The following is a 13,621-nucleotide window of genomic DNA, read 5'->3' as shown; positions in this document are numbered from 1 at the left end:
ACTTTGTTTCTTCATACTAACCGATACTGTGTTATGCTCCATGTATTGGTGGCTTTAAACCATAAAGTATATGTATCAACATAATTCACTGCACTAAAATTAACCATGCAAAACTCTTCATGTGCATATCATGGGTTCCTGTGTGTTTCGGTATTTGCATCATTGCTAATTTAGTTACATGTATGAACAAATATTTGGATGAGAGTGGATTTTTGTTTTATTTCAATGCCAAGTTAACCTCTAATGACAAATGTAAAATCGTGAAGCATCGTGTGTTCAAAATTGTCTATAGTGAAGTGTTTATAATTCACACACTATTAGCGCAATAAGAAATGAGCACGAGATAGTTTGAACGTCTTAAATGCTTTGCAAAATATGGTTGCTGAAGTAGGAACTATTGCTCTTTTGATTATGTGGAACTATTAGTGTACAAGGAACAAATTTGTTTTTGAAGGAACGCAAAAAACTTGAAAACATGGCTAGATGTTGGCGACGGAGTCAGCGCCAGATTGTTAATGACCAAGTTATTGACTGAATATGGTGAATTAATTAACGACTGTATATATGATATGAAGCTGGTATTAGAGACCACTGTAGAGATCGGTTGTAGCGACCAACTTTAAAAAAATCAGTCTCTACTTCGGCCACTGTTGCCTACTTTTTAAATAAAAAAAATTGTTTGCTGAACATATATATCAACATCAAGCACTACTAAATGCATTAAATTCATTAATAAAGCTTTATTTTAAAAAAAAAAATGAATACATCATATAAGATGACATTGTCCAAAGTCCAAACAATTTTACACGAAGCAACAATTAACATTACAACGAAACTTATAGTAACATGTTCTTGGAGCAAGGTCAGCTTCCTGCCGTATGAGCTTTTTGGGAAAACCAGCCAAGGGAAAACAATAAACAACAGAGGAATAACAGCTCAATAATAAACTCATAAAGCTTAGTCACCAAAATAGACACACCTACACCATATAAAACAGACAAGCTACCAAAAATCTTCAAAATAAGTCTATTTTCCAAACAAGAGAAGGATCACGAGCTTATGATTTTAATATATTAAACTTATCATTTAAGATGCATAGATAACAACAAACCAAAGCAACTTCATTGTATTAATAAACACGAGGGTAAACTTACTTCCAAACATGCAAATCCTATGAAGGTCCATAAATTCACGAATTGCAGATTCAATGCTTGACTTCCGAGCCAATGGATTCTTGGTGGTGGAAGTTGGAGGAGGGAGGGATCTTCTCGGTCTCATCATCCTATTCCCTTCTTGTGAAATTGCAAATGCCGCTGGAGCCTTTGGAGAATACTAAAGCTATGGTGTTTGGTTCGGTTTGGAAGAGTCCGGCACCCTCTAAAGTGGTGGTTTTCTCTTGGCAATCGCTCCTTGATCGTATCCGCACTAAGGATAACCTACTGAAACGGCGTATTCTTCCAACGGAGACCTCGGTTAGGTGTGTGTTTTGTGATCAAGTGGGAGAAACGGCGGCTCATCTTTTTCTACACTGTGATATGTCCTTCAAAGTGTGGTCGATGGTATGTTGCTGTTTGGGGATTAATTTTAATACTCCTCAAACGCTCTTCCAACATTTTGAGTGTTGGAGTGGGGAGATTGGGAGACTAAAGCTCCGTAAAGGTTATTGGATGATTTGGCATGCGGTTCTTTGGACGATCTGGAAAACGAGGAATGATAGGATTTTTAATTCTATTGTGAAAGATTATGGGGAAATTGTTGATGACATTAAGGTGCTCCCTTGGAATTGGGCGATTACAAGACTTAAGAGTCCTCCCTGCCTCTTTTATGAGTGGTGTTGGAAGCCCAAGGAATGCTTGCTCCGACAGGTGGGGTAGTTTTAGAGGTGTCCGGGACTTTTGGTGTCGCTGGTTGCTGGGTTCAGGTTGTGTTTTGGCGTCTGTTTTGATAGCAGGATCTGTTTTAGGCTTGCTGACTTCCCGGTGTTCTGTTTTCAGTTTTTAGGGAGTTTCTTGGTTTTTTCAGGTTGCTGGTTGGCTGCTGTTTTCTGCAGTGTTACAACCGCAGTCCTGCTCTTTTCCTTTTTTCAGGATGTGTACTGCTTGTATATTTCGGTGTTATTAATATAAGTTGTTTGAAAAAAAAATAAAAATGCTTGACTTCTAGTGCTACCTACAATTTTTTGATAAATTACAAGTTATAATGGTACGACCCTGAAAGCAGTGAAAAAACTACAAATTCTATCAAATTACATCGCCATACACAAAACATCTCTCAAGTTCTATCAACATTGACTTTGCTAATGTACACCAAACACTTCGAAATTATTTAGAACTTTTCATGTAGAAACTTGGATATAAGTGAGCAAGTCAATAGATTTTAGAAACTAATGTAATGATGAACAATGTCCCCATATCAAAGCAAAATGAACAATTTTTTCATGGATACAAAAGCACTAAAAATGGAGAGTATGTCACAAGACAAAATCTGTCCATGTCAAAGATGCAAAAGCTTGAACATAAAGACAACCTTCACATAATGCTTTGAATTAATCATTAAAACAAGTTATAGAATAATGCCAAAATAAATAGTGGAATCAAACACATCAAAATCCCTCTGAGAAATGAGAATCACTTAGAAAAGTAAAGAATTTATTAAAAAAAAAGAAAAAACTAACATATGATTTAACATTCAACGATATCAGCTAGTTGTTAAAAAATAGAAAATATGCAAGCAGAAATCAACTAGAGGAATAACAAAAAATTATCAGCTAGAATGGATTTGAAAAACTAATCAAACCCATCTGCAATAAAAAAGTTTAGTTCCCCCAAATTAGAGGAATTTTGTTTTATGACGAAAACTAAAGCACTCAAAACCCTCCCCTCCCAATTAAAAACTCTATTATTTCCACTTCTTCCTTCCTTTTTGTTTATTTAAGTCTTTCCCTCCCTTCCCCTCCAAACTCCCAAATAGAGCTTAAAGGTTCCCTCTTTTGTTCTGTTTTCCTTTTTTACTCTCTTGAGACCCTAAACTCGAGCTATCTTTTTATTAAATTCATCCAGCTCTTAAAACTTGGCGACTGAAAACAGAAGAACGCAGAATTGCACCGCGTGTTGCAAGATATGCCATAGTAGGACTCCCAGCAATCCTTCATTTATCTCGTTGCGAGCTTTCTCCCCACGTCGCGAGATAGGCAGAACTCAGACTTACAAATAAAAAAGTAGAAATAGAAAGCTAGTTATTAAGTCACACAGAGCTGAAATCAGGCCCGGTGCAGGGACCAGTTTACAGACCATAATGCTTTTTTTTTTTCTTTGTTTCTAAAATTACTGAGACAATGATGAATGGATGAAACCGGCAGGCTGAAACATATGCATGCCCTACTGATAAACTTGAAATCAACTAGGCATCTAGATTTAGAGTTAGATCATGATACTAGCATTATTCTTGGTTAACAAATAAAAATATATTCATTCAAATGAAGAGGTTTCAATTATTACAAGGATTGAATAAAATCTCCCACCAATCTTAACCGCCACAAATGGAAAAAATAGGAAAGAAATATCAAAATGATGTACCTGAACGGAGTCCTTATATAGGTCTTATTTACAAGGTTTTGATTGAAAAATTCCAAAACTAAATCATACAACACCACAAATAACAAAATCACTAGGTGAATGGAATCCACAGAGAAGATATTTTTTATTTTGAACTCAAGCACTATAGATGGAATGAAGAACAAAATGCGTCATGTTTGAACTGTAACATGGAGGCTCCGGATTTCTGTCCACATTGACAAAAGAAACAATTGAGTCAGTTATCACATATATATATACAGTTGTCAACTTAACTAAACTGAAAATGAGCGTCACTATAAGCAACTTCATTCATGAAAGTTTTCACCACATATAAGAATTTATCGTGCAAAATCTTCACTACATATTACATGCTAGAATGAAAGAATACTTTAAATGAAGCCAAAAGCTGCAGAGGATTAGAGTTAGCTAATGATATCAAGTTATATTTTGCGACCAGTTTCCATTTGTATCGCTCCAGTTTTAGTATTTACTTTGTATGCATTGTGTAGTTGGTTGAAACATTTGAAATCTCTGTTCTGAGTAATACACCAGAAACAAATTTTGTAGTCCAATTTAGACTATCGCTCTTGATCTAATCTACAATTAGAAATTGATATAGTTGTTTTCTTTTTTCATTCTCTTTAAGATTTTGTTGGGATACACATAGGCTCTAGTTCTTTTTTAATTTTTTGAGAGAACATAGGCTCTAGTTCATGTAGACCTATAAATGTATAATTTTTTGATAGGTAGACCAATATCTTTAATTATCTCTCCACCTCTCACCCCCTATTTATGGTGCGAAATATATACTTTTCCATAAATGTGATGATGGATGCAATGTGAAATTAATAGAGATAGACGGTAGAAGCTGTATAATACAAGGCAAAGAATAGTAAAATGTCAGGAATTGTAAAGTTAAATGAGAGAAGCTTTCTGTGATCGGAGGAAAGGTACCTTAATATTTTGAAGTTTATTGTACACCAAGGCATTGTCAAATATTTTGTGACTCCCCTGAGTATGAGTGGATAGTGTGAATCTCATAATCAAGTAGGTTTGGACCAATCCAGTGGCGAATGAATACAATAGGTACATGCTTGATGATCCAGTAGTATTGTCCTTCGTCTGGATCAATGCTCTTAGCGAATTCAGCTGGCATATCAGTGATGTAAATGTCTTTGAGGTTATGCATGGGCTTGATGCCAGAGGGTACCTCCTTCAATTGGGGGATTATTTCCAGTCTAAGATGTTCAAGAGAAAGCAAACATCCATGGTCTATAACAATGGAATTTACTTTACTCAAGCGACTAAGATTCAGTGTCATCAATTTTTTAAATCCTCCACTTTGAAAATGCAAAACTTCGCCATCATAGGCATTGTCCCACAAAGAGAGCTTCAACAGATTTGGCAAGTTTTTCAGTGACTGCATTGGATCGTCTTTCAGCTTGGATAAACCTAACCTTATCTTAACAAGAAACTCGAGTTTTGGAATCCAATCAGGTAACCTCTCTAATCTGGCTTTCAAATGAAGTCGCTGAAGTTTGGGTGGGGATGACACAAAGTTTAAGTCAATAATTTCATCCTCTGCTATTGCAGTGATATTAAGTGATTCAAGGTGTTGCATCTCTACTAATGCCGCACTTAAGGCATGGCTATGTTCTCTTCTTACATGCCTTAAACCTAACTTCCTTAACTGCCTTAGTATTTTCATCTCTTCAATGAGATCTACTCCCCCATGATCTAGCTCGACATAACAAATATTTTGTAGGGAAGTCAAGTTTTTAATACCTTTTTCCATCAGCACACCAGTTGTAAAGCCTAAAATAGAATATTTATCTTCATAGTTACGATGGAAAGCAAGTAGATGTCGTAACCTTGTCAGCTTGTTTATTTCAATTGGCAACTCATGCACAAGTGTTTCTCTTAAATCCAACGTCTCTAAGTTTTGTAGCTCACCAACAGATTTAGGAAGAGCCTCTACTTTTGTGTTCCGTAGGTTTATGTACCTCAAGTGAAAAAGATTCCCCAAATTTTTGGGAATATGATTCAATGATGTACCTTGAATGTCAAGTACCTTCAAAATCTTAGACTGTGAGCACAGTTTACCCATGAAATGCTCCAACGATCCACCTTTTTCAAAAACGTGAATAGCACGAAAATGTGAATTATCGGTGCTCTTCAACACATTGCTGGGACTAGTGGTTATAGACAGGCGTCTAGTTTTTACAACCACAATTGATTCACTATTTTCATGCACACAATGACAAAAAGTTAAATCCTTCATTTTTCTAATGATCACTTCCCGCAATAAATCATGGACTTGACATGTTTGAACTTTCCCCTCAAAGCCAACATTTGAGACCTGAACCAGACTTCTGTGAATCAATTCAGACAAGTACTCATCTGCAACTTGCTCGGGAGTTTGTCTCTCATCATACTTAACAAACCCTTCAGCTATCCATTGACGAGTTAATCTCTTATGATTAATAGAATAGTCCTCTGGATATATACCAAAATACAAAATGCATGGTTTCAAGTAGTAAGGCAGGCCATCATAACTAAGTGACAAAATCTTTGTTAGACTCGTTAAATGGGCATTACGTTCCAACTCTAGGCTCAAATTTTGACTCACCTTTTGCCATTCAACCATTGTTTTAGATTTTGTTGAAAGTAGACCACCAATGGCTACAATTGCAAGAGGTAGCTGCTTGCATTTTTTAACAATTTCTTTTGATACAGCCTCAAGCTCAAGTGGACAATGCCCACCAGGTTCAAATCTAAATACTTTTTTGCAGAAGAGTTCCCATACTTTGTTTGGAGGCAAGAGTTGCAGTTTGTGAACATGAACTATAAAGGATTTCTTGAAAAATTCGGCAACAAGCATCATTCTTGTGGTGATTATAATCCTACTACCTTTATTGTTATTAGGCATGGCAAATTCAACCTGGTCAGAAAAATCTTCTTGCCATACATCATCAAAGAATATCAAATACCTCTTATGTTGCAGGTATTGCCTCACTTCTATAATTAATGACTTGTCATCCATTTTGTGTAACATTTGCGGAAGAGGGTCTTCAGTTTCCCGACAAAATTGCTCCATCATGTTTATGAGTAACCCTCTCACGGTGTATGTTTGAGAAACTGCGATGCAAGCACGACAATCAAATTGTGTTGTTACCTTTTGGCTGTCAAAAACTAGCTTGGCAAGAGTGGTTTTCCCTATACCTCCCATTCCTACCACTGAAATTACGGTGCGCTCAGCTGGACTCTCCAATAACCAACCATATAATTCCTCTCTTGGGCCTTCGAATCCTACAACTTCAGTTTCTTCAATAAAAAGGGCAGATAATCGAGGATCACGCCATCTTCCATTTTCTGCCTCTCCTGTGCTGCTGCTGACACTTGATGATCCAGGTTCATGTAAAATTTGAAAGTTATACCTTTCACTTCTGTCCTTGATTCCACGAATTGACAGCTTTATGTCCTGAATCTCAGATGCTATCTGATGCTGAGAAATCAAAGTTTTGATTAGGCTTACAATCTTGCAGACTAATGATCCGCATCCAGGAGGGTTGGCCCTATGGATCAGCCGAAGGTATTCATCAATAACATCTTCAATGCGAAATGATGCTTCCCTCATATGCTTCACCCAAGTTCTTATTCCATCATTAGTGTCTGCTTCATCTGCAGCCTTTCTGTCTGCATCTTTGAGGAAGATTTGAATGCTTTCAAGTTCATCTTTGATGTCTGTAAAATCTGTGTGTACACCTCTCAGAAGATTTGTTTCTTTTTTTAGGAATTGGAACAATTCTCCGAGGGCAAACAATACTGCAGTTTCTGCCATTCAATTCTTATCTCATACTGCAGTTTTTTTTTTTCTTTCTTTCCGTTGGGTATATTAACTTTGAACAGTGCCAAAGAAAAATAAGCTTCAAAAGTCAAAGGAAAGGTGTGCCATTATTTTTTGTTTATCAGCCTATGGTTATGCAACGAAGCATAATTTTTTTTTTTTTTATATAATAAATCCGGTGCCCAGTCCAAGGTAGGGAAGACCTTCGGACTCAAAGAACACTTGCAAAGGTAATTACATTTACTTCCCTCCAAACGCACTAGCGGGACTCGAACCCGGATTCTCTCTTCGAGTCCTGTCTTTTTACCACTAAACAAGCCTTTGGAGTTTAACAAGCATAATTAGTTTAATCAATTTGATGCAGACCATGTTTGCATAGAAAAATTGTTATTATAAATATAATTTTACATCTGATTGATTTATTCAATAATCTTATTTATTCTATTGCCATCCCATTGAAATTCGTCAGGCTTATCAATAAGAAATGTAGCATTGACAATTAAATTAATATTTTCTATGGTCTTACACGAACCAGTAGTTATTTGTGTTTATAACCAATTGCAAGTGAGTGGTCATCTATATTGAAATAAATGCAAAAATATAATAGTAGAAGATTTAGAATTATTTGATAAGCCGACAAACGATGGTACGTTAATCGTTACGTTTAAGTAAGCATTTGATCTTTGCAAACATATCACCTTTTGGTTTCACTCCTCTGACTTTTTTTTTTTTTGTTCTCGTCCTTATTTTTTATTTTGCTTCTAATCATTGTTCTTTTGTTTTAACCCCTACAAAATTGATTTATGTGAACATTTGATTTTGGTGTTAATGTCACTAATATTATAGGGTCTAAAATAGGGATGTAAATCGATATCCATGGATGCGGATAGTGTGATATCCGTGTCCACTCCGTTAGATAAATATGAAATCCGTACCCTATCCATATCCATGCGGATATCCATTTAGCGGATAATCAATGGATTTTGAGGTATCCACGAATTTATACGGATATCCATGGATAACATTCATAAGAAAAAAAAATTATTTATTTTTTTAGGTAAATTTAAAACCAAAAATTCATAACATGCATTTTTTTTTTATCAAAACATAATATCGATAGATTATAACAACAACAAAGATCATTGACTCAATAAAAACATAAATAAAGTTCACTACATTTAACAGAAATAAAATTCTTTGATTAAACAAAACATAAAATAAAATTCATCATCAACAAAACAGTTTATAGCTTCAGCAATGTCAATCACTTTCACATAAATAAAGTTTTTATTTTTTTTTAATAGGAAGTTGAAAGGCATTAAGGATATTTACGTAATTCACTCAGTTTAATAACGGGTGCGGATATCCGCGGGTGCGGATACCATTAAATCAGCATCCGTATCCATTAATTAACGGGTAGTTAAAATATCCATTTATTTTATCCGTGGATATCCATTAAGGTATCCGCTCCGTGTCCGTGGCGGATTTTATCCGCGGATATCCACGGATGCGGATTTTTTTGTCATCCCTAGTCTAAAATAAAATATTTTGTTAATTACAAGTGTATTTTGGTAAATACACTTGTAAATACTATGAAATTTCACATGTTGCTTTTTGTGGGCCATATGGTATGAGACTTCTTTTTTAACAAAAATAAAACGATATTCCTTCATTCAAATCGATAAAATACATCTGATACAAGCATAGCTAAAAACGTAAAGGATTCATTTTGGGAACAAACTCACAGTACCCAACTTAATAGCATACAACGGCAAAATGCCTACGATTAATATGATAAAACATAATTCACCGAAATACCCATTCTTCCAGATCTGCAACGTTGACGCCCAAATCATTGGTTGAATTTGTAAGAGACTGATGTCGATCTTTCAATAGGAACTAAACGAACATCGCGACAAGACGCGAAATCAAACGCTGCACAAGACGATGAACAATACAACGCCGCACTTAGATGACGAAATCACAAAAATCACAAAAGCAAAAACTGGATATATGTAAAAACCACTTATTTAGCTTAAAAGAAAAGAAAAAAAGGTGTAGAGGGGTGATTATAGGTCAAAAAATAACTTAAAACCACCCCTCCTCGATGAACAGATTTGAAAGAAAGTTTATAGAGAAGTTGAAGTGTCTCTCACTAAAAAACTAGGGCAGGCTATGTAAGACTGTCGACACAAATATTGGTAAATACTATGAAATTTCAACGACTTTTTATATAGCGAATTAATAAGTATTGCGTCGTATAATAAGTGACATCTTTATCATTTTAATTTGATTTGAATGAGTTGTCTCTTTTATAATATCAATACAATATTTGTTACTCTTTCGTACTCGAATATCTTTATTTATTGTATTTTAGTTATCTAATTACTCTATTAACTATAATTAATAAAAATGTTTAGTAAATTTTTGTCCTTCAAGAAACCCCCACCTGTAACACCCCAATTTTTAATATTAGTTTATTAATATTATTATTAGATATTATTAGCATTAATGTTGTTATTAGTATTTGTTGTTAGATAGTATTAATTTAATTATTTGAATTTAATGGAGAATATGTAAGGAGAAAGTATAGGTTGGTTAGTCAGTTAAAGTGTAAGAGAAAATAATGTTTAGAAAGAAAATAGCGTTTTAGAAAGAATAAGAAAGTAGACTGCGAACGGAAGTGGATTAGTAAAATTGGTATGAAAGAGGTGTAGTTTGTGAACGGAGTAGTGTTTTAATGATTTAAGCAGAGGGAGGTGTGAATAGCAAGACGGTGTAGTTACAACAAGAACAATAACCAAAATAGAGGTTCGGATAGTAACTGTGTGAGAGAGATTAAGTGAGAAACAAACTTAGTTAGTGATTATAAATAGATGAGACCATTAGAGAATTAGGGTTACAACAAAATAGAGAGTCATAACACGTGAAAACAATTTTAGGAGAAAGTGAGAAGTCAGAGAAGAGAAGAGCTTTGTAAGAAGAAGGGAAAGCTTGTAGAATTCAGAGTGTAACCAATCTAAGGTAAGAGTGGGACTAACCTTCTTTAATCATTAGTATATGTATCTGAAAAGGGATTTAGGCTTGTATTTGTTAATAGTTTTGATGTTATAGAAGTTAGGGTTAATTTTCAAATTGATTGTTGAAAGTGTAGGTAACCCAATGAATTAACATGAAAATTGATGCTTATGTTTTAGAATAACAATAGGTTATGTTCACTGTTAAATTTGGGATTTTGGTAGTTGAGATTGGGGTTTTTTGGTGAAAAGCGGTGAAAAACACGTAAGAATAGGAGGAAACTCGCTTGAAGCTCGCTTATTGCGAGTTCTCTCTAGAAGGAACTCGCCTATGGCTAAAAACTCGCTTACAACGAGTTACTCAGTGACAGCTTCCCCTGTTTTGGGTTCTTGTGTCATTTTCACACATTTCTGTTTTGATTTGACCTTTGGTGTAAACATGAAAGTTGTTGATAATTGTGTTATCTTTCTAGTAGCCTTGCTTTGACGTGAAAATCTTTTGTGGATAATTTAATATGTTTTTTCGAAGATGTATGATGAATTGTTGTTGCTTAATGTGATGCCTGTATGATGTTATTCCTGTTAATGAATTGTGAGACTATGAAGTCATAATGTAAAGTTGTTGTTGTTGTTATTGTTGTTGCTGCATTGGTTGTGTCAATACATAATCATTTTAAGCGAAGGGGGTGGTAGCCTGACATGTCGAACTATGACATTAGCGAAGAGAGCTTGATGCTCTGTTAATTTTAAGTGAAGGGGTTGTAGCCTGACATGTCGAACTATGACATTAGCGAAGAGAGCTTGATGCTCTGTCAATTTTAAGCGAAGGGGGCTGTAGCCTCTCAAGTCGAATTACGACATTAGCGAAGAGAGCTTGATGCTCTGATGGTACCACATGCATATTGCATTTGTTGAGTCGTTGTTGTTGCATTGTTGAGGTGTTGTTGTTGTATTGTTGAGTCGTTGTTGTTGCATTGTCAAGTCATTGTTGTCGTGTTGCTGAGCGAAGTATTGTTTAAACGTTGAATATTTTCCGCTGCGACATTGTTTTAATTATTGGAAGCAGTTTCTTTAAATAAAGAGTTGATTTTAACTCTATTTACATTTAATGATATTTTGAAGAACGAAATGTGACATCATGTTGTGATGAACTCTGATTTATTTTATATTATGTTGGGAAAACAAGATATTACAATTGGTATCAGAGTAAATCAGTCCAGTCCGACCATGTGTGTTATTTGTCAGTCATGTTATCTATGTGTACTTTCTTCATTGTTTGAATTGTGTGCAACGGTTGAGATGTGTAACACCCCGTTATCACAAAGCAATTAAATAATAAATAATACATCAGAGTATATCCCAAACGGGCATGTCACACTACTTTTCAAAATTTCTTAAATAGATTATAAAACTATTTAATAAACAACAACATAAACAGTTTCATCAAAACTTTGCAGCGGAATATTTTCATTAAAAACAACAACATCAAATGTTTGATTCTCCACTAAATAGTCTTGGCATAAAAGCCTCATCAAAATAAATTCATAATCAAATACAAGGGCTACATCAGCATGTTCCAAAATTGATACATAGGAATGAAAATAAGCAAATAAATCTCATCCCGTACGTATCAGAGCCCTAGACATTGAGCCACCACCTACTACTCAGGATCACCTGCAAGTTACCCATAGGAAGAGCAACATTTTCAAGCAGAAGGGGTGAGATTCACAACAATAAGTATAGATACAAAATTCATCAATTGAATCTAACACCCTAACATAATAATAGTTATTCAATATGAACATATACTTCATAAACAACAACATCAACAATAATGGTAATCACAACCAATATCACGACTCCTGCAACTACTCCACTACACCACTAAGACTCCTCGACAATGCACATGCATGTGGTACCAATTTACAAGGCAGAAGCCCTCATCGGATATTGAATGGTTAAAGCATTCATCAGGGCCTAAGCCCTCACCGCTTTGAACAATAAGTGTTCCAGGACATGAGTCCTCCCGCTTTGAACGACAAGGCGTTCCAGGGCAAGAGCCCTCCCGCTTTATATGCTTATGCAACTGACTTCACTCGTGTATATCTACATACAACTCAACAATGCATATATATGTATATGACTTACAACTCCATAACTCAACAACATGTATGATCTATTTAAATATAAACATACATCACAGTCAACAACAGATCGTTATAATCAATTCAACAATTCCATAAAAATGCACAATTAATCATAATCATGGTTAGACATCAAGATTATTCAACAACATTCAAAACAGAATAAACAACTCATAATCTGGGCAACTCGCCCCGCGAGTACATCTACTTGCTATGGCGAACTCAAGGATTGGGTTGCTCGCCGTGGCGAATTCAAGGCGAATGAGAAAAAGGGTGCTCTCGGGAGTTTTGACATTTTTCTCACTAAATCTTCATTTTTAAGCTCCCTATTCATCTTTTTAATCTAAAAATTGTCTCAGTCCTCTCTAAAATCATCTAGGCACTCAAAACTATCCATCTTACACCTTATAACAACAATTCAAAAATCATGATCTCTCGGGCACATGCTCACCGTGGCGAGTGGTTCTGCTCGCGAGGCGGACTATGAAGATTGCTCACTCGCGAGGCGAGAAGAGACGAACTACTCGCCGGGGCGAGCGATGAATGTCAGCGCGGGCAGAATGCAGGTTTTTCCCCTAAAATCCCATTTTCCTCCAATTCACTCCCCAAATTAGTTTACAGATGCAAAACTAAGTGTTGTATGCAACCAGAACCTAATTCTAACATCAGAACAACAATCTCTACACCCAAAATCCAATAATTCATCAATAACCTAAAATCCCTAATTTCTACCAAAAGCTTGTTAAACCAAAATCAGAGTTCAATAACTATACTACTGAGGCAAACCTCACCCTTACCTTAATTCAGAAGAAAAATGCACAGCAATTCAGGTTCACTTGGCTCTACTTGCTGTTCTCCCTTTTCTCCCAAAAGTTCTGCTTTCACATGAAAACGTTTCTGACTTCTCTTTTCCTAACTCCCCAAAATATAATTTCCCTTTATTTCATTAAACTCCCCTTAATTCTATTAATTCCTAATTAACTCCCCAACCTCCATAATAATAATAATTCTTACATAATTCTAATTAATATTAAAATA

The 13,621-nt window shown here is 35.3% G+C and overlaps 1 protein-coding gene across 1 annotated transcript; it reads right to left on the bottom strand.

The window, feature by feature from the left end:
* Positions 1-3,438: 3,438 nt before the first annotated feature.
* Positions 3,439-7,528, bottom strand: LOC25481340 (disease resistance protein RPM1). The gene is made up of 2 exons (XM_013586173.3): positions 4,530-7,528; positions 3,439-3,780 (listed from the first exon to the last, which is right to left on the bottom strand). The coding sequence occupies exon 1, from the start codon at positions 7,414-7,416 to the stop codon at positions 4,567-4,569; it is 2,850 nt and encodes a 949-aa protein (XP_013441627.1). The 5' UTR covers positions 7,417-7,528; the 3' UTR covers positions 3,439-3,780; positions 4,530-4,566.
* Positions 7,529-13,621: the final 6,093 nt, after the last annotated feature.

Source organism: Medicago truncatula, chromosome 3 (genome assembly GCF_003473485.1).
Source record: "Medicago truncatula cultivar Jemalong A17 chromosome 3, MtrunA17r5.0-ANR, whole genome shotgun sequence".
NCBI lineage: Eukaryota > Viridiplantae > Streptophyta > Magnoliopsida > Fabales > Fabaceae > Medicago > Medicago truncatula.
The sequence above is the reverse complement of the archived record's forward strand: the minus strand, read 5'-3'. Positions and strand labels throughout refer to the sequence as shown.